General features: G+C 46.8%; 1 protein-coding gene across 1 annotated transcript in view; it reads right to left on the reverse strand.

Moving 5' to 3' along the window:
* LOC138492985 (uncharacterized) overlaps positions 1-22,127 on the reverse strand; it is a 174,504-nt gene that overhangs the window by 88,346 nt on the left and 64,031 nt on the right. The window contains exon 2 of the mRNA XM_069620253.1: positions 15,668-15,815. Coding sequence (XP_069476354.1) covers positions 15,668-15,815 — 148 coding nt within the window. The remainder of the gene's footprint in view (positions 1-15,667; positions 15,816-22,127) is intronic.

Raw genomic sequence — 22,127 nt, forward strand, 5'->3', positions numbered from 1 at the left:
CTTTACACAGGCTCTCCCCTGAGGCTGATAACTGAACACAGGCTCACTGGCACGTGCCTAAAGCCCCCTAAGGTTTAGGCCCCACGGTCATGGGTGATAAAAAAAGGGTTTTCTTCCTTTTGTTGTGCTTGAAGGGTTACTTTAAAACATCTCAGTGCCACATTGGTTTGAGAACTGGTTTGTCCCTGTGTCAAATTGATTTAACATTTGTACAGGTTATTCACAGGGCACTGAGACCATCGAATCTCCAGATGTTTTGGACTACTACTCCCATCAGTCCTAGCCAGCATAGGCAATGGTGAGGGATCATGGGAGTCGTAGTACGAAACATCTGGAGGGGTGCAGGTTGCAGACCATTGGATTGGCATTTCTTCTGCTTCTACGGGCTCAAAATGGGTACATTTAATTGTCACTTAAAACGTCTGCAGGACATGTTGAATGCAAACCAGCAAAATGCAAGGGCAGACGAAACTGCAATGCTCACTCTAAAATGAAGCCCACTGATCTCCAATGTTCATGACAGTAACAAATAGCTAAGATTTCAGTTGGTGGTGCTCAAATATCACTGGTGGCCTGTCTCCCTAGCTGCAGTCATGAGTGTGACACACCCTTGGAGACAACAAAAGACTGAAAACAAAGGAAATATTTTAAATGGTACTTTTAAAATGCTGTTGGACCACGTGCAATTAAGCAGACTTGCCAACAGACTCAAGGTTACAAGGAGCACATTTATTGCCGTGTTTTGGTCAATGTCATTTTGCATGTCCTTACTTGAAATTGAGGAAAAATGATAACCGCAAGTCGTAGCATGCAAGGAACTGCTCACTACTGAGCCAGGAGTAGATCCCAGCCAGGAAAATGTGCCTCTAATCCCAACCAGTAGCAGATACTTGTGATCCCATCAAGGGGTAGATTCATGTGATCCCAGCCAGGAATAGATACATCCATCCCAGCCAATAGGCAATTCATTTGATCCCAGCCAAGTATAGGTTCATTCGATCCCAGCCAGGAGTTGACACATCCGATCCCATCCAGCAGAAGATGCATGTGATCTCAGCCAGGAGAAGATAATCATGAGCCAAGCCAGGAATAGATATATCCGTCCCAGCCAGGAGTTGACATATGCGCTCCCAGACAGGAGGAGATACATGTGATCCCAGCCAGGAATAAGACACATTCATTCCCAGTCAGTGGAAGATACATGTGATCCCAGCTGGTAGAAGATAAACATGATCCAAGCCAGCAATACATACACCCGATCCCAGCCAGGAGGTGACACATGCGATCCCAGCCAGGAGGAGATACATGTGATCCCAGGCATGAGGATATAAACATGATCCCAGCCAGGAGAAGATACATGTGATTGCAGCCAGGAAAAGGTGCACCTGATCCCAACCAGTAGCAGATACATGTGATCCTATCAAGGGGTAGATACATGTGATCCCAGCCAGGAATAGATACATCCATCACAGTCAATAGGTAATACATGTGATCCCAGCCAAGTATAGGTTAATTTGATCCCAGACAGGAATTGACACATCTGATCCCATCCAGCAGAAGATGCACGTGATCCCAGCAATGAGGAGATAAACATGATCCCAGCCAGGAATAAATACACTCGATGCCAGCCAGGAGTTGACCAATGCGATCCCAGCCAGCAATAGATACACCTGATCCCAGCCGGGATACGACACATGCACTCCCAGCCATTTTGATTCAGCCAGGAGGATATAAACATGATCCCAGCCAGGAAAGGATACATCAGATCCCAGCCAGGAGGTGACACATGTGATCCCAGCCAGGAGGAGATACATGTGATCCCAGCCATGAGGATATAAACATGATCCCAGCCAGGAATAGATGCATCCGATCCCAGCCAGGAGAAGATACATGTGATCGCAGCCAGGAAAAGGTGCATCCGAACCCAACTAGTAGCAGATACATTTGATCCGATCAAGGGGTAGATACATGTGATTGCAGCCAGGAATAGATACATCCATCGCAACTAATAGGCGATACATGTGATCCCAGCCAAGAATAGGTTCATTTGATCCCATCCAGGAGTTGACACATCTGATCCCATCCAGCAGAAGATGCATGTGATCCCAGCAAGGAGGAGAGAAACATGATCCCAGCCAGGAATAGATACACCAGATGCCAGCCAGGAGTTGACACATTTGATCCCAGCCAGCAGAAGCTGCATGTGATCCCAGTCAGGAGGAGAGAAACATGATCCCAGCCAGGAATATATACACCCGATGCCAGCCAGGAGTTGACATATGCAATTCCAGCCAGGAGGAGATACATGTGATCCCAGCCAATAATAGGTTCATTCGATCCCAGCCAGGAGTTGACACATCCATTCAAAGGCAGCACAATATGCATGTGATCCCAGCCAGCCAGGTATAGATCCCAGCCAGCCAGGAATAGATCCCAGCCATCCAGGAATAGATACACCCGATCCCAGTCAGGAGTTGACATATGCGATCCCACCCCTGAGGAGATACATGTGATCCCAGCAAAGAATAAGACACATTCAATCCCAGTCAGTAGAAGATACATGTGACCCCAGCCAGTAGGAGATAAACATGATCCCAGCCAGCAATAGATACACCTGATCCCAGCCAGGAGGTGACACGTGCACTCCCACCCAGGAGGAGATACATTTGATCCAGCCAGGAGGATATAAACATGATCCCAGCCAGGAAAGGATACATCAGATCCCAGCCAGGAGTTGACACATTTGATCCCAGCCAGCAGAAGCTGCATGTGATCCCAGCTGGGAGGATATAAACATGATCCCAGCCAGAAATAGATACATCTGATCCCAGCCAGGAGTTGACATATGCAATTCCAGCCAGGAGGAGATACATGTGATCCCAGCCAATAATAGGTTCATTCGATCCCAGCCAGGAGTTGACACATCCATTCCCAGGCAGCACAATATGCATGTGATCCCAGCCAGGAGGAGATAAACATAATCCCAGCCAGGAATAGATACAACCGATCCCAGTCAGGAGTTGACATATGCAATCCCACCCCTGAGGAGATCCATGTGATTCCAGCAAAGAATAAGACACATTGAATCCCAGTCAGTAGAAGATACATGTGATCCCTTGGCCATCCTACCCAGGACACTTTCGGATCACTCCCCGGTGGTTGTATCGTTGAATTGGAGACCCAACCTCGAAAAAACGAGACAGTGGAAAATGAGCCCCATGCTCTACTTGACCATACTTTCACCTCAGAACTCGAATTCTCCATTGAGGAGTTCTTTGAACTCAATACAGATTTGGTACCCTCGCGTGCTACCCTCTGGGAATCATTCAAGGCCTTTACCAGGGGCATTGCTATTGCTAAAGGGTGTGGCATCCTGAAAAACATTCAGAGGGAAATTGCAGAGTGTGAATCATCCCTCGCTAACCTGCAGTCCCAATATGCCCAGGGCCACTCCCCCGACACACTGGCTTCATTGGGCTCAGAGCTCGAGGAATTCCGCAGACTTGCGGAGCAAGAAGTAAAATTCCTAGATAACCCTCACGCGGCTAGACGATAAGGGGAGGGTGAGCGACCAGGTCGCATGCTTGCCAGGCTGATACACCGCGAGTTTGGAGCCCCCAACATCCCAGCAATAGAAAAGACTGATGGTACACTGGCTACCTCATCTCAAGATATCAATACTGAGTTCTTAAAATTTTACACCACCCAAAGGTTACATATGAATTAATATGTATAATTAAAGGTATGACAAATCAGAAAAAATCAGAAAAAATCATCTGATGAAAGAATCATCAGATCTGGGGATGCCAGGTCATAGTGAACACTACTGCTAAATTGACATGTATATACCAATTTACATAACGAGTACAACAATTTTCTTCAAATAGTCGATTTACCTTTTTACAGAAGACGTAGAGAGACCGCAGCCAATGCATTTCGGGCATGTGCTCCATCATCTCCTGTAAGAAATGTTTGTAACTATTGTTGCTAGAGAGACTGGACATAAACTGCCCTGATGATGGAGCACACATCCGAAATGCATTGGCCGGGGTCTGCTACATCTTTTGTAAAAAGAACAAGCAGCACCATTAAAATGGGCCAGGGCACAGGTGTTGCAGATTCTGTGTTTAAGGGGGTACTTGGGTGCCTGTGGCATGTGTATGAGGGTCGGCTGGGCGGCCAAGGAAGGGGTATTGGTGAGGGAACCTGTCACGTCCCCTGCCCTAAGCCTGGATTGCCATGCCAGGTGGGCTACTTCTAGTACCCCCATCAGGCCCTCAAGGGCCTTGACATTTGCCCCCAGACTCTCTTGGAGTCAGTCCTGTTGCCTTTGGCGCCAGGCTCATGTGCTTAAGCAGTAATCTGGGCCCATAAGGGCATTGCACAACAACATGGATGCTTCCACATGGCTCAGTTCCTGAACTGAACTCTGCAGTCTAGCATTTTGGGTGTGGCAGGCCCAGAGACACCTGGGATGCCTGCAGGCTATGTAAGCCACGCCCAGACTCCAGTACATGCTTCGCGTTACTTTGCAATCCAGCAACGTGACGCTCATCGTGTTCAGCTGCATCTGCGAACCTCGGAAGAACAGCATCTGAAAAACAAAGGGACATCGTGAAAAGCAGCAGCTTAACTGTGATTCCACCACAAGCTGCCCTCCGCTCCTGCAACCATCATCCAAGGTACACCGAGCCGCCCGGATCATCGAATCTGCAAAAGGAGAGAAAAGGACATTAGACATTTTGCAATTGTGCCGGCAGCTTACCTCACAAGTCGCCCATCGACTAGCATCGCCTTGGGACTTCTTGCTCCAGGTGAGCACCGCAACCTATGAACAAAAGACAACAGGTTAGCAAAGGCAAGGCATCATAGCGCTGCGCATAGCGCCTACTTACCGCATCAAGGCGCTCTCAAGACACCATCACCTGTCGGCGAGTCCCAATTCAGCCAACGTTCCAGAGCGAACTTCCGCGCATCTAAGGAGAGAGAAAGACATTATTTAAATATAAGGAAGGCATACAGTATAACAGTAATAAGACCTAACTGAAAGACTCTAAATGGCTTGCATCAGTGAAGTAACTAGATCGCACTCTCCCACAAAGGTCAACGCTCCCCTGCCAAGAAGGCAGGACGGAGAGCAAGCCAAAACCTATAACAAGCTGAGGAAAGGTCCGGGGAGGGGCTGCGGGCATACGGGGTTTTGGGAGGCTCTTACCCCAGTTGCCCAGTCTTGAACAATGCCCACCTGTTTTCCAGGCAGAACTTCTCCGCCGATTATACCTGGGAGCGGCTGAGAAGGGCAACAGAGTCCCCACAGCTGGGTGGCGTCCCTGTGGAAACCAGGTGAGCGTAACAACGCAAAGCCTGCCAAATCAATCCACCTGGGTGCCATGGAAACATCAGAATTAGACCAATTGGCCCAATTGTTGGGAGAACTTCGTGCCGAGGTTCACTCTGCCAGACAGGAGACTAACGCTCTCCGGAGAGACTTATTGGTGACTAAAGAGCGTACCGAAGATATCAGCAGGCAAGTCTTGCAGTCACAAGCGGGTCAGACGCCTCTACCTGGGAACAATCCACTGATGCAAAATCCTAGCATGTAATCCACAGTCTCTACTCTGGTACAAGTTGTGTTACCAGGTACAGTTCCATTGGCCCCACGGGAGAGGTTTGCTGGTGATCCACGAAAATACGCTGCTTTCATGAATCAGTGTCGCCTTCATTTTCTTTGCAGGACGGGAGCATTCACAAATGACCAAGCCCGGGTAGCCTTTGTTTTATCGTATCTAAGTGGCAGCTCCGCAGATTGGTCGGTACCATTGGTGTCCCATGATGACCCTTTATTATATAACTTTGGGGACTTTCAGATGGAAATGGAAAAATTCTTTGCTCGCCATACCCGAGAACAAGCTGTGGACAATGAACTCCTTTCCCTCCGACAGGGGAATCATGATTTGTTAACGTACATCAGTACTTTCAATCGATTGGTTGCTGAAGCTAGGTGGCCTGAAAACAAAAGAACCACGTTGTTTCATTGGGGCTTACGAGGCGAATTAAAAGGCGTCCTAGGTCAAGTGGTTGATCCTCCCAGAGATTGTTCTGAATTCATAGACTTGGCTGTGCAACTGGACCACCGGTTGCAAGACCGAAAAGCAGACCGTTCTAAAGCGGACCCTCGGCCAGTGTACGTTCGACCTAGAGACAATGTATGTCGAGTGCAAGAAAATACTGTGGAGCACATGCAAATTAGAGGGGTATGACCCCCGCTAACAAAACAAGAGCGAAATAAAAGAAGACAACAACAACTATGTCTGGACTGCGGGAAGTCAGGACATTTCCTGAAGGACTGCCCAGTGAAACCTCCGAGGAAGATCGTTGGAGCCACGGAAAAAGATGAAGAGAAGGAGTGTCAGTCGGGAAACTACCCAGCTCGGCGAACGTAGAGGTCAGTTTGTCGAGTGAGGGAAAGGAGCCACCAACCTCACACTTTGCAATTTCGGTGATCTTAATTAATAGCCAACGGTCCTCAAGAATGCATGCCATTGAAGCATACATCGACAGCGGAGCAGTTGGAAATTATATAGATCAGGACCTGGCTTCAGAGATGGGGCTTCCCCTGTGTTCCAAGCCGACTACAGACAAGGTAACCACGGTGGATGGGACGGAAATCGCCTCCGGACCCGTAACTCAGCGCACAGCCGAGATAAACTTGCTGTGTCAGGACGGACATCGGGAACTTATTTTGTTCGATCTCATCAATGCACCTCAATTCCGGCTCATACTAGGAATGCCATGGTTAGTTGCTCACAACCCTTTGATTGACTGGCGGGCAAGAAAATCAACCTTTCCTAGCGACTGCTCTCCAGTCTGTTATTACCAAGAACAGAAACCTGCTTTCAGTATTTCTACGACTCCTGAAGTGGCAACTTTGGGAGTGACTAGTACCTTGCCTGAGGAATACCACGATTTCCAGGATGTATTCCAGAAGGACCAAGCAAACACGCTGCCACTGCACAGACCCTATGACTGCCAGATCGACCTTGTTCCCGGGGCTCAAGTTCCTTGCGGCAGAATCTATGCTCTCATGGAACCCGAAAAACCTTCATCTGAAGGCTTATTTAGACCAGTACCCCGCAAATGGATTCATTCGCCCATCCAAGTCCCCTGCAGCTAGTCCTTTGTTCTTCGTACCGAAAAAAGAAGGGCATTTAAGAACCTGTATTGACTACCGCGCATTAAACCAGATCACTGTAAAGAACCGTTACCCCTTGCCGCTCATCCCAGAAATGCTGGACCAGGTCAAAGATGCCCAAATTTATACCAAACTGGACCTTCGAGGAGCATACCACCTGGTGCGGGTCAGAAGCGGGGACGAATGGAAAACTGCTTTCCGCACCAAGTATAGTTTGTCCGAATATCAAGTCATGCCCTTTGGGTTATGCAACGCTCCTGCAGCGTTTCAGTATTTTATGAATGACGTTCTGAGAGAGTTAATTGATGTCTGCGCCCTAGTGTACATGGATGATATTTTAGTGTACTCAACTTCAAAACAGGATCATATCAAGCACGTCCGTTCAGTCCTCTCCAAGCTCCGTGAACATCGTTTATATGCAAAGCTGAAGTGCTTTTTTCACGTCACCGAAGTTGAGTTTCTGGGTTTTATTCTCACTCCAGGAGGCATCAGAATGGACCTGCATAAAGTGGACGCCATTTTGAAATGGCCATCACCAACATCAGTAAAAGGGGTACAGAGCATGCTGGGCTTTGCGAACTTCTATCGCCGGTTCATACCAGACTTCTCACAGGTCGTACACCCGATCACCGTATTGCTAAGAAAAAATAACAAGAAATGTGCCTGGACCGAAGAAGCAGAGAAGGCTTTTCAAGAACTCAAGAAAAGGTTCACCTCCACGCCACTCCTGCGACACCCTTGCCCCGATCTTCCTTATATTGTGGAAACAGACTCTTCCAGCATAGCAATGGGAGCTGTCCTCTTGCAAAGAGATCCAGTTACAGGCCAGCTACATCCAGTGGCCTTTTGGTCAAAGAAATTTTCTCCCCCGGGGGTGAATTATGCCATCACAGACAAAGAACTCTTGGCGATCAAATCCGCCTTTAAGGCTTGCGGCACTACCTTCTGGGGGTCAGACATACCATTACAGTTATCACAGACCACCGAAACCTGCAATACCTTAAGACAACTAAAGCCCAGTCTTCACGCCAATTGCAGTAATCCATTTTCTTCGCCTAATATGACTATGTCATCACTTTTCGACCAGGGGTCAAGAATGGAAAAGCTGACGCACTCTCTTGTACAGGCACTGATGACTTGGTATATACGCCCCCAGATCCAGTCCCCATCATATCGGAAGACAAGCTCTTGGGCCTGACTACAGCCCTAACCCAAGTTGAACTGAGAGATAAGATTCAGCGAACCATGGACCCAGATGCGTACCTCGCATGGCAAGCGCGAGGAGAACAATATTTCGTTAAAGATCACTTATCCTTGTTTAGGGATCGATTGTATGTACCCACCAAAGATTTACAACAACAAATTGTTGCTACCTATCATGATTCCCTGATCGAAGGGCACCCAGGAATCACCAAGACTCTAGCCAAGTTAAAACAGAACTTCTGGTGGCCAGCCTGGCGTAAAGATGTCATCCAATATGTTCAGTCCTGCGGAGTCTGTGCGCAAAACAAGTCGCAAAAACAAAAACCATCCGGTCTTCTACAACCTTTAGACATCCCTCCCACTCCCTGGCACACTCTTTCCCTCGACCTCATCACTGACTTACCTCCCAGTCATGGGTTTAACACCATCCTGGTAGTTGTGGACTTATTCTCAAAGATGGCGCACTTTTTTTCTGCTCAAAGGCCTCCCTGACACACCCACTCTAGCCAAAGTGTTCCTGAATGGTATTGTAAAACTACATGGCTTCCCATCAGTCCTGATCTCCAATCGAGGGAGCCAGTTCATCTCCAACTTCTGGAAAAAATGTTGTGCAATGGCACAAATTGACGTCAGGCTACCCACTAGCCATCACCCCCAAAAAGACGGCCAAACCAATAGGACCAACCAGACCCTCGAACAATACCTACGGTGCATTTTACACCATGAACTAAGAGACTGGAAAGATTTGTTATGGATAGCCGAGTACGCATATAACAACTCCTTGCATTCCAGTACCGGACAAACACCCTTTTATACCCTTTATGGTAAACACCCACGTACCTCAGAACTAGATGTCCCAACAGATTTGGAAATGCCAGCAGTAAAAACTCTTCAAACCAATATCACCCAGGCTTTCAAAAGGCCAAAGAACATCTTATTTTCGCCAAAGAAAAGCAAAAGCAATTTGCCGACCAACACCGGAAAAAGGCCCCAGACTATCAGGTAGGAGACAAGGTTTGGCTGGCTGCCAAATTTATACCCATTAAGGGATCCCGCACTTTTCAACCCAGGTACTTAGGACCTTACACCATCAAGGCAATTATCAATCCAGCAGCCGTCAAACTAGATTTACCACCTAACCTACAGATTCACCCGGTGCTTCATGTGTCCCTATTAAAACAAATGCAGCTTGGTACACGGATTGGGACACCACCAAAACCCATACTTATTGACAGAGAACCAGAATTCGAAGTCAGAGGCATCTTGGATTCCAAGCACTCAAGGGGCAAGCTGTACTATCTAGTTGATTGGAAAGGATTTGGACCCCAAGATAGGTCCTGGGAACCCTGTGGAAACATTCATGCATCGCGTCTGACCAAAAAATACCATAGAAATTTCCCAACTAAGCCTGGGCCGGACAGAAGGAACATCTTGAGAGGGGCCTTAGGGGGGAGTGCTGTCACGACCCCTGCCCTAGGCCTGAATTGCCAGGCCAGGTGGGCTATTTCTAGTACCCCCATCAGGCCCTCAAGGGCCTTGACATTTGCCCCAAGACTCTCTTGGAGTCAGTCCTGGTGCCTTTGGCGCCAGGCTCATGTGCTTAAGCAGTAATCTGGACACATAGGGGCATTGCGCAACAACATGGATGCTTCCACATGGCTCAGTTCCTGAACTGAACTATGCAGTCTAGCATTTTGGGTGTGACAGGCCCAGAGACACCTGGGATGCCTGCACGCTATATAAGCCATGCCCTGACTCCAGCACATGCTTCGCGTTACTTTTCAATCCAGCAACGTGACACTCATCATGTTCAGCTGCATCTGCGAACCTCGGAAGAACAGCATCTGAAAAACAAAAGGACATTGTGAAAAGCAGCAGCTTACCTGTGATTCCACCGCAAGCTGCCCTCCGCTCCTGCAACCATCATCCAAGGTACACCGAGCCGCCCGGATCGTCGAATCTGCAAAAGGAGAGAAAAGGACATTAGACATTTTGCAATTGTGTCGGCAGCTTACCTCACGAGTCGCCCATCGACTAGCATCGCCTTGGGACTTCTTGCTCCAGGTGAGCACCGCAACCTATGAACAAAAGACAACAGGTTAGCAAAAGCAAGGCATCATAGCGTTGCGCATAGCGCCTACTTACCGCATCAAGGCGCTCTCAAGACACCATCACCTGTCGGCAAGTCCCAATTCAGCCAACGTTCCAGAGCGAACGTCCGCGCATCGAAGGAGAGAGAAAGACATTATTTAAATCCAAGAAAGGCATACAGTATAACAGTAATAAGACCTACCTGAAAGACTCTAAAGGGCTTGCATCAGTGAAGTAACTAGATCGCACTCCCCCACAAAGGACAACGCGCCCCTGCCAAGAAGGCAGGACGGAGAGCACGCCAAAACCTATAACAAGGTGAGGAAAGGTCCGGGGAGGGGCTGCGGGCATACGGGGTGTTGGGAGGCTCTTACCCCAGTTGCCCAGTCTTGAACATTGCCCACCTGTTTTCCAGGCAGAACTTCTCAGCCGATTATACCTCGGAGCAGCTGAGAAGGGCACCAGAGTCCTCACAGCTGGGTGGCGTCCCCGTGGATACCAGGTGAGCGTAACAACACCAGAGTAGTGCTTAGGGATACGAAGACTGAGAGGGGTTTGGAGTAGGGGAGGGAGGACGCATTAGGTTGGAGAGGGCAGAGAGGGGAGGTTAGGGGATGTCTGTGAAGGTGGTGCCAAGGGAGGTGTCTGGCGGGGTACACCCTCCAAGGGCTGGACGTGTGGAGGGTGCGGGGATGGAAGGGGTGGGCAGAGCAGTTGGCTGTGTTTCTGGAGTGCCATAGTGCCCCTCTGATCTTGTAGTTGCTTACCATAATGGATGGTCTGCTGCATCTGCTCTGGTAGCTAGATTGGTTAATGTGGCCTGACGCACTATCAATGCATTCAAAAGGGAGCTAGCTTATAGAAGGAGGCAGTGTTCGATGCACAGCTGGAATCAAGCCCCTGGCTATAGCTAGATTTAACACAGTGGAAAAACTTCAGGTTCTGCTACAGTTAGTCAAAATGCAGCTAAATTCAACATAGTGGCTATACTCAAAATGCAGCTAAGTTTAACGCTGTGGCAAAATTCAAAATGCAGCTAAATTCAACACAGTGGCTATACTCTGAATCCAGCTGAATTCAACACAGTGGCAAAAAAAGTTCAGCTAAATTCAACACAGTGGCTATACTCAAACATTTAGCTGAATTCAACACAGTGGCACAATTCAAAATGCAGCTAACTCTCTCATAGTGGCAGAATTCAAAATGCAGCTGAAGACAACACAGTGGCTATGCTCAAAATGCAGTTAATTCCACACAGTTGCTATACTCAATATGTAGCTGAATTCAACACAATGGCAACATTCAAAATGTAGCTAGATATAAAATGGGTTCAATTCAAAGTGCAGCTAAATCCAACACAGTGGCTAGACTCAGAATGCAGCAAAGTTTAACACAGTGGCAACATTCAAAATGCTGAACAAAAGAGGCCTGGCCTTCCTAAATATATTTACTAGCACACATCTAGTTTGAGTGTGATTGCATAAACTGAAAAAAGGTTCTCAACAGATTAACCTCTAAAGACAGACAAATGTTGAACTCTAACATAGCTCTGGATATTCAAAATCATTACCCATGGCTAACCTAGTTGAAGTGCAAAGCATCAACAAGGAAAACAACAACTCGGATGGGCCACTATTTGACTTAATGGTCATTATTTAATCAGAAAACGTCTTGAAACCGGTTTTTAAAACAGAAAAAAAAATCATACTTACAACTTCACATAACCGTAAATAAAGTGAAATAAATTGGCAAGAGGCATTGCCTAAGAACATAAATCCAAATTGTACTTATGAACAATGTTAACTACCAATGTGCAGTAGTGACAAATACAAGATAGTAGTTTTATTCTGTATACATGATAAATGGAAGAAACAACATTTTGCCCATTTCATGTCTAATTCATAAAAGAAAGAAATTCATCATCCACTGGACTCCAACCTGTTGTCCTAAGGTTTTGGGAGTTTATTGCATTCCTGATGCATACGAGATTGCTTTCCTATGGTTCTCAATCAGTTACAAAAATAAAGAGTCTTGATTAGATAGAAGGCCAATCTCTGGTGGCTGTGGATGTGTAGAGACCAATCCAAGGTAAAAAAAATTCCAAATGCAGCTGATTCAACACAGTATATATACTAATATTTAGCTGAATTCAACTTGCAGCTAAGTTTGAAAAGGAGCTGAAGATTCAAAGCGCAGCTAAATTTAAGCACAGTGGCAAATATCAAAGCGCTGCAAGAGTTTAAACCGCGGTTACACTATATTTCAGGTAGATACAAGACAGTGTCAAGACAATCACAAATACAGCACTGGCAGTGCAACCAAATAGTCGTCTCTTACATGGAAGTTGCTGGCAGTCTGGCTGGGGTGCCCAGGGCAAAAAGGCAAACAGGTGATGGAGGTGCTCTAGGGAGATGGGTGTGCCGTGGCCCTTATTTTGCTGCCCAACATAAATATACATGCATCGATTGTGCACCACCCCCTAAAGAAATCAGTGACCTGTCAATCTAGGTGGGCCCATCAGGGGATTAGTGGACCTCCATGAACACGCATAACCAAACCCACCGCCCCCCCCCGCTTCCTCTGCGCAACACCTCACATAAATATAATAGCCCTGCTGCATTGTGATAAAAAACAAAAAATATATTTTTATGGTGGAGAAATAGGAAAAATAATACAGCGTGAGGCAGCTCCTTTGTGCAAAAAAGAGAACAGATATTGTATGTATTTCTATCATGGTCTTGCTGTAAATTATACATGGAATACATTGGCTCTATTTCAAGTGGGAAAAAACATGCCCACTGCCCTGTGGCAGGCCCACGGAGAGCATTCAGCATATATTAGAGCATGATCAGGGGCGGGGGTGGGCAGACTGCCCTCCTTTGCAAGGCACATGCTTGGTTGAACCTCACACCATTGAAACCTCTGGTGGCACATGTTTTCCACAAACCTGTTCATCCATCCCTATTGTGGATCCTGTGTGTCTTTAGAGTGCACAATTGTTCACACCTGCATGCTTGATTTGCTTTGTACAAATGCTATTCTTATATTGTAAAAGACCTCGCATCAGAACTATTATAATATTTCATATATTTCCTAGCAGAGCAGACTGTAGAGCCTATGAATTTTTCCATCCAATTTCTTCTTAAAATAGTGTTATGACACATTACTTATTTTAATATTTCTTGACGGTGAAATATAACCCCTTCCCAAAACCCTCCTGGGCCATTCATTTTGCTCATATTTGGGACATATGCAGTGGCCACAGATGAGAACAGTCCCTTTATTTTGCAAATGAACAAGACCAGGAGTGCCAGATTTCCCGGGGCAGATCTAGAACTTAGATGTTTGTCTAGGGGTTCTGATGGTTTTCACCGTAAAAGGATACGTACCCAACCAAACCAGCTTAACCCTCACAGAGATGCGCATAGACCTTGTCCAACAAGCGACAATTACAATTACAATAGTATTGTGTCTGCTTATGAGTAGAATTCACGATTGAGGGATGAGTGGGGGAGGAGATTGGGGTGTGAGATTTCGCCAGATATGTGGTTCGAAATGTGTGCGAATGTTAAGCTTTGTGCTATTAGTTTGGAGGAAAGGTCGAGACAGGTAAAGATCCTCAATAGAGTGTTTTGGTATCCAGAACGTATGTTCAAGAGAGGGATGATTGATTCAGATGATTGCTGGTGTTGTGGGAATGCCTTGGGTAGTTTGGAACATCTGCTTTGGGAATGTGTGCGTGTGCGGGGATTTTGGCATGATGTTTGTTGTGTCTGTTTGCATGTTTTGAATTTGGATGTTGAGTTGGATTTCATGACGATGATTTTGGGGGGAGGTGAGTTGCTAAAGGATCTCTCTATTTCACGGAAGACGTTTCTGCTCCCTGGTGCTAGTTTGGGAAAGAAACTGGTTCTGAGGGGCTGGAAGACACGGATTGCTCCTATTGTGAAGGACTGGATTGAGGGGATGTCTGAGCTTGCAACCATGGAGAGGGTTATTTATAAGCGACAAGGGAAGTTGAGATTACATGAAAAGATTTGGGATGATTTTCTGAGTTTGTATTAGTTCTTTGATGGTTTTTTGTATATTATATTTTGCATGTACTTAATTGCTTTGTTTTAATTGTATTAATTGATTTTTTTTATCTTTGTGTAAATCTTGTAAATAAATAATTAAATAAAAAAAATAATAATTTTTTCGATCCAATTTCTTCTCAAAATGGTGGTATACATTTCAGCATTTGAATACATTACTTATTTTAACATTTCTTGATGGTGAAATAGAACCCCTTCCCCAAACCCTCTTGGCCCATTAATTTTGCTCATATTTGGGACATATGCAGCTGCCACAGATGAGAACTGTCTCTTTATTTTGCAAATTAACAAGAAGGTGTGCCAGATTTCCCGGGGCAGTTCCTGAACTTAGATGTTTGTGCAGGGGTCCTGATGGTTTTCACCGTAGAAGGATACGTACCCAACCAAACCAACTTAACCCTCACAGAGATGTGCACAGACCTTGCCCAACAAGCGACACCTTTGAATGCACAAAAATACAAACTGTGCTGTTATTAAACAGTTTATTTTCTATTAACGTATTCCTTTCATAGTTCACACAAACATTTTCCATAGACAAAGAAAAGAAATGCAGAATTAAGAGTGTGCTTTTAATTTACAAAGTGTTTTTCTTGTCTACGTAACTTTATTTATTGAAAAGGCAACTATTGGGCTCCATATTTGGCTGCAGCCGAATATTTGTCCACCTATTCGGTATTCAGACGAATATTTAAATCTGCTATACGGTACACTCCCACTTGTGATTGTGCTTTCCCATTCTAAATCAAGGACTACAAGTGCCGAAATGTAAAAAAACAGGACTGGACGAGCATCTGATCGGTGGAATGAACCATCCTGCTATGCATGTGTATTGCAACAACCCTTCATCCTGCCCACGGCTAATTCTCCTCTATTCATCTCCTACCTGACCCATGTTGTTACCTACCTCTGTGCTGTCATTATGTCTTTTTATGTCATGCGCAAAGCCAATTGTAGTCCTTTTTCTGTGTTAGTCCACTGCTGACCCATGGTTTGGGAAACCCGATTAGCCTAGTACTGAGCTAATAAATCTTCGTACTTAGTCCCTGGCTTAATGCGAGTTTGTGGGGTGGGGGGCAAGGTGTCTTACCTGGATCTCTTCAAACACAGGCTGCTTCTGCTTCTCATGGCCCTGTGTTACTCCTGTCTCTTTATAGGTGCCGGAGAAACTCACAGGGACTCGGTGTTTCAAACATTCCAGGATATCTGGGTTGGACCACAATACGCCTGCACGCTTCCTTGAAAGCAAAAAAGGCTACACCTGAATGTTCTCGTTTTGCAACCGGTTGCACAACACTCTCCGCCCAGTCACTCGATCAGACAGGTGTAATGTGCAAGTGCGTGGGTGTTGTCAGCTAACCAGCTTGACAATAAACTGAATTCGCTAAAGGCTGGTTTCCCGAAAGACTGGTGAGGCACAGTCAGTCTTCCTGCAGAATTCCGCTTAAAACTACTCCCCAGGCCCTACTAACCTCAAATGACTCAATGTACTCCAGCCAACCCGCATTTCAAAGGTAGAGCCTGACTTGCGTCTAACACAGCCCCAACTCGGCGGGCTTTTTAGAGAAACCACATTGACTTACTTGAATCTGCTCCAGCACTAGTGCCCTTATTTTAAATACACCCTGTCATGTAATTGAATCTGCTCCGACTCGCAATGTCTTGTGTAGTCTTTGGTCATACATGACTCGGTAATGCTGTCTCTGGGACAATTCTAACACAATCTGTGTCCTTAAAAGTACATAAACACAGGGATCAGTACTGCAGTGAAGGCGTCTGAGGGTCCGATTCTCAACACAGTGTTAAGTACCGAAAACGCTATAGAAATGGTTTGCAACTTTTTTCGGTACTTAACACCTATTCTGAAAGTTGCGCATTGTTCCGAAGTCGGAATGAATGCACCACTTTCAGAATATGGGCACCGGTTGCTAGGATGGCCTGTAAACAAACCTAGCAACCGTCACTTTCGGTATCAGTGCTTTACCATGCTATTCATGTGGCACTCCTCCACTTTAGCGTCAGCCGAAAGGTGGAACACATACACAGTACCTCTTTGGTGGTGGTGTTGGTTTGGTGGTGTGGACGAGTGTTACGAGAATAGACAGGAATGCACAGTAAATGCATTTCTGGTACATCAAATTCTCTTGGGTGCAGTCAATAATACTAGGATGTTGCACAACTATTCCAGAGGGCTCTCAATATTATGATGCTGTCCTGAAAGTGCTGCTGCTTCAATATGCCACAGTGCTCTCAAACATGCCAGGTCAATGTGCCAGTCTGTCAGCTTCCACTTTGCCATAATCTTTTGACATGTTCAATTTAAGTGCGTTATCTTACACCCTCAGTCCCCCGGGTGACACTGAGGTATTCTCTGCAGCATTTTCTTTAATTTTGATTAAACTCGCTATTTGACGAAAATGCTGCCGAGACTTACAATCCGTTATCAATGAAAACAGGTGGATTGCAGACTCCTAGGCCCACTTCAGAAGAAGCGTGGTGCCTCGGCGTCAGGAAAAGGCACACTGAAGCGTGCTATTTACCATGCTCATTGTGCCTCGTTGAGAATCGGGTCCTAGTGTTTCCTTCCTCTGCGCTTCTCTACTGACATCTGAATCACTCTTAATCATTTGACCATTAAGGTTTTGAAGGTATTCACCCACATTCCGGAAGTGTTCACTTTGTCAGTCTTCTCCACCATACGTGTCATAATGAGATTGGTAAACAGGGTGGATGAGCAGAAACACTACAGATTTCAGTTTGGAAGGAATGCCGAACAACAAACATTTCGACTACTACAAAGGCGCACTGGCAGCAGCCTTAAGTTTTCCACATATGCAGGCATTGCAGCAGAGGGAAGTGGTTAATGCCCGGATTACTTACTGGTAATCTTCATTACCCTGAGTCCTACTCTTCCTCATCACAGTCTTAATCAATGAGATGATCCCACCTCCCAGACAGGTCTTACAGTAAAGATACCACACTTGTACTACGCTCCCTAGGGAAAGAGGCTCCTCCCCTTACTTGCACGACTGGAAAAGAGGAACCTCCACCCCACAATCCACCTGTATATACGCCAACGACACGCAAACCACTGCTATACCTCAAGATCGACTCCATCAAGGACATCCACACGCTCAAAACCTGCCTCTCGCTGATCCAGTCTTGGATGTCCAGTTCCTACTTGAAGATCAATCCCTCCAAGACCGAATTACTAATCCTTACCAACAACAACGAACACCCAGACATACAGACCTGGCTATCAACCATGAACCCTGATGGCTTCACACCCGAGCTCACCTCCTGTGCCAAGTCCCTCGGGTTTCACATCGAAAAAACACTTTTCCTTCAAGACACGCATAGCTAAGAAAACTCAGACAGCTTGGTATCAGATCTCCCTCCTAAGGAAAGTCAAGCCCTTCCTCCGTCTACAGCTTTAGATCCACCATTCAAACACTGGTCTTGCTGCATCATATATAAGGCAATTGCCCTCAAGTCACCCAGCTACGTTTCAGAGAAACTCATCAACTCTGACAGACAATGCACCATCAGAAGCCAGGACACGTGCAGATTTGAAATCCGCTGCAGCAAAAAGGAAAGGACCAGATAAGAAGCCTTCTCTGCCGATGCCCAATACTATGCAACCTCATCACCGTCAGCATCAGACTTGTGCCCATGCTCCTACAATTCAGAAAATAACTAAAGACCCACCTCTTCAAGGAGTCTCTCCTTCTCAACACCTATGCCATCACGTTCACCCCTGCACCATGAAGTGGGAGAATGGGATAACACCCTCCCCCCGATATCATCCAGACCATGGCCTAAGGGATCCTGGCCCAGGCACCCCCCACAAGAGGAGTTTGCTTATTTACCAGATGACAAAGTACCCTGCTTCAAAAACATGCATATACGGAGAGTATGCCCACTAGTACGCCCGGGTCAAGCCGACGCCTGCGACATGGATCAGCTCAACTAGAACAACAGCCACAAGTATTCACATCGTTAGAGATGCCATGACGACATAGCCAACAGACAAGAACACACATGCCACCATGCACACTGGTCACTCACACACCAACCAACACGAAGAATATACTCAGTGCTATGACATAGCGGACTGACATACCCACGGGCATCCATCATTGTAATTTTTCACATAGGCCTTCTACAGCACTGCAGAAACGCAAGACGCCTCAAGAGCTCGTGTATTTGCTTGCTGATGCTTTCTTGCTTCTTATCACTATGAAGATGCCACCATGTATATCTAATGCTGCATATGACACTCTGTCACCCTGCGACCCCCACGGTATGGATTATGTACCGCCACCCACAAACTAGGCCCAAGTAGGCAGCAAGCAAGAGTCCCCAGGCAGGAGCCTCACAAACGAAAATCCTCTCAGAACAAAATGCAAGTGTTGACCATGCAGAACGAGCCCCAAGAGCCCACAGCCAAGGCCACGGTGTTGCAATCTGCATGCCGCACGCCCAGCGCCAAGGTTATACCTGCAGGTGCCAAGCCCTCAGAGACAAAATACAAAATCTAATGCTCATAATTTTACTCCAGCTACGGTCTCCCCATACGTGACTAAGTCGAACTGACAAGGTGCCAAGCCTACAAGACAGAGTGTCATGATGCCTAGCCCCGGACATCCGGATCGAGTCCATCAGCCCCGGGAGCAGGTATCCAGATACTTATTAAAACCCCAACAGCCCCGGCTGGGGGCTGTTTGGATTCAGTCCTGGCGCCTTAGGCGCCAGGCTCATCATAGAAATCAGTCCTGGCGCCATATGCGCCAGGCTCATAGACTTTACTTACCTTATGCAAACCATGCTGCAAATGAGTCCAAGCCAACATGAGGCTTGGATGGGACTATTTTATTACAGGGACTATTTTTCACTTGGGTGCGGTTCTGGGGAACTTCTTACCTGGGACTACTTTGCAGGCTATTTAAACCACGCCCGAACAGCAGCCCATGCTTCGTGTTATCCTGCATCCAGCAGCGTGTCTGCAAGTCAGCATCCAGTCTTCTGCCACGCCCGCCTCAAATCCGGAGCTCCTAGACAAAAGGAAAAGAAAGGAGAAGAGGTTAGATCACGGACATTATTTGATTCCTTACCTGATTCCGGACCCAGCACAGCTCCGAGCCTGGAAAGGACATTATTTCAGCACACGTCGCTTCGCCAGCAGCAACGCCACGTTATACTCACCAGTCCACCGCATCTTTTGACTCGGTGCTGCCTCCATCATTTTCTTCGTCGAAACCCAGCACCTGGGGGGAAAACAAAAGGAAAAACAAGGTGAGCCGAGAAAACCGACAAAGACAATCTCTTGCCACCATAGGCTTACCTGCTTTACCACCGGAGGTATTATCCTTTAATTCGCTGCATCTTCCTATGCCGCACCTATAAAGGGAGAGAAAACAGCAAGTTAAACTCATGCAACTTTTACCGGACAGTGTTTGGTAATACAGACTCTTACCTGAACGCCATCAGCTGCCTCCAGGCAATATTCTTTTGGACCCAGCTGCAACCTAACAAGGGAATGGAACAAGAGTGAACATCAGACATATTGAACTTTTTGAACTTTATAGACACTGGAGTCAATATTCCTCCGGAACTCCTCCAGTACCTTCAAACCAGTGAAGTAACTGATATCTACACGCCCCTGCATGCCATGCAGGATGGAGAGCTCATCATTTAAAAACATAAGGTGAGGTTACCAAGAGGGGATATCGGAGGTGATTAGTGGGGAGAACGAGAACAGTTGGGGGGCCATCACTAAAGTCCACGGGTGGCTAAATCCCTTTCTCCACTTGCAGGAGAATACTTCTACGAGTCCAGCAGACAAGATTAGGCGGGCCAGTCCAGACTGTCATCTCTGCACTACGCATCACGTTGCTGGAGACCGCAGCTGTCCGGGTCCGATCGACGCCCCTGTGGGAACCAGATGAGCGTAACAGAAAACGAAGCCTATCTACAAATCCCCACCCGGGCGTAATGGAGACCTCAGAAACTGACCAACCAGCCCAATTGTCAGGGGAACTTAGGGCAGAAGTGCACTCCGCGCGCCCAGACACCAACGCCCTCAGGAGAGAATTGATTGTGTCAAAGGAGTGCACTGATGATCTTGCCAGACAACTGCTGCAAAACCAAGCCGGGCAAACACCACTACCTGGACTCGGGGGGGGGGGGGGAATTCAACCCCCGTTTCATTGAGCAGCCTTGTGCAAGTGGTTCTACCAGGGAGCCTTCCTTTAGTTCCACCCAAACGCTTTGCTGGGGACCCGAAAAGGTTCGCCGTGTTCATGAACCAATGCTGCTTGCACTTTTTATGCAGACCAGGAGATTTTCCAAACGACCAAGCCAAAGTAGCCGTTGTACTGTCATACCTTAGTGGCAGCGCAGTGGATTGGTCAATTCCATTAGTCAACCAGGATAACCCTCTTCTTCGGGATTTTTAGGGTTTTCAATTGAGCATGGAAAGACTATTCGCCAGACATTCACAGGTACAGGCCCTGGATAACGAACTTCTATCCCTACGACAAGGAAACCAGGACCTGCTAAATTATATCGCAACCTTCAATAGGTTGGTGGTGGAAACCGGATGGCCAAAGGTAAGCTGAATTACATTATTTCATTGTGGACTTCGGGGTGAACTCAAAGATGTTTTGGCCCAAGTTGTGAACCCACCACAGGATTGCGCGGAATATATAGACTTAGTGGTCCAGCTAGACCACCGACTTCAGAATAGAAAAGCCGATCGAGCTAAGTTCGAGAATCGGGTATTGGTTAAACCCAATGTTACTCCCAAGGGAACAGATGCATCAGACCCAATGCTGATCAGGGGGGTTAAGGGACCCTTAACTCAAAAAGAAAGAGATAGGAGACGACAGATGCAGTTGTGTCTGTACTGTGGGGCCTCAGGACATTTTCTACGGGATTGCCCTATAAAACGATCCAAGAAAGTAGTGGAGTTGCTGATAGAAATCAAACAGGGCCTGATTCGGGAAACGACCACGCCCGACAAGTGTAGAGGTCCGCTTGCCAAGCTTAAAGAAGGACACTCAGACCTCGCACCTAATCATACCAATGGTCCTTATTGATCCAAGGCAGCCATCACGTATGCACGCAGTTAGGGCATACATTGATAGTGGGGCCGTAGGAAACTATGTGGACCACGAATTGGCTTCTAGGATGAATCTACCTCTCTGCAAAAAGACCACTTCGGATGTTATCACCCCAGTCGATGGAACTGAAATTGCCTCTGGGCCTGTAACTCATTCCACCACAGAGATGACACTGTTGGGTCAAGATGGGCATCGAAAGACTATTGTGTTTGACTTAATCAAAGGCCCGCAGTTCCAAATAATACTGGGGATGCCTTGGTTGGAAACACATAATCCTTGTATTGATTGGCGAGAGAAGAGAGTAACCTTCCCGGAGTGTGCACACATCTGTTACCCGGAAAAAACCTTGAACAAAAGCCTCGCCACAGTCGCTAATCCAGTCATGCAGTTACCTCAGGAATATCAAGAATTCCAGGATGTTTTCCA

This window comes from Ambystoma mexicanum, chromosome 10, assembly GCF_040938575.1.
Source record: "Ambystoma mexicanum isolate Mex_15411 chromosome 10, UKY_AmexF1_1, whole genome shotgun sequence".
NCBI classification, from domain to species: domain Eukaryota; kingdom Metazoa; phylum Chordata; class Amphibia; order Caudata; family Ambystomatidae; genus Ambystoma; species Ambystoma mexicanum.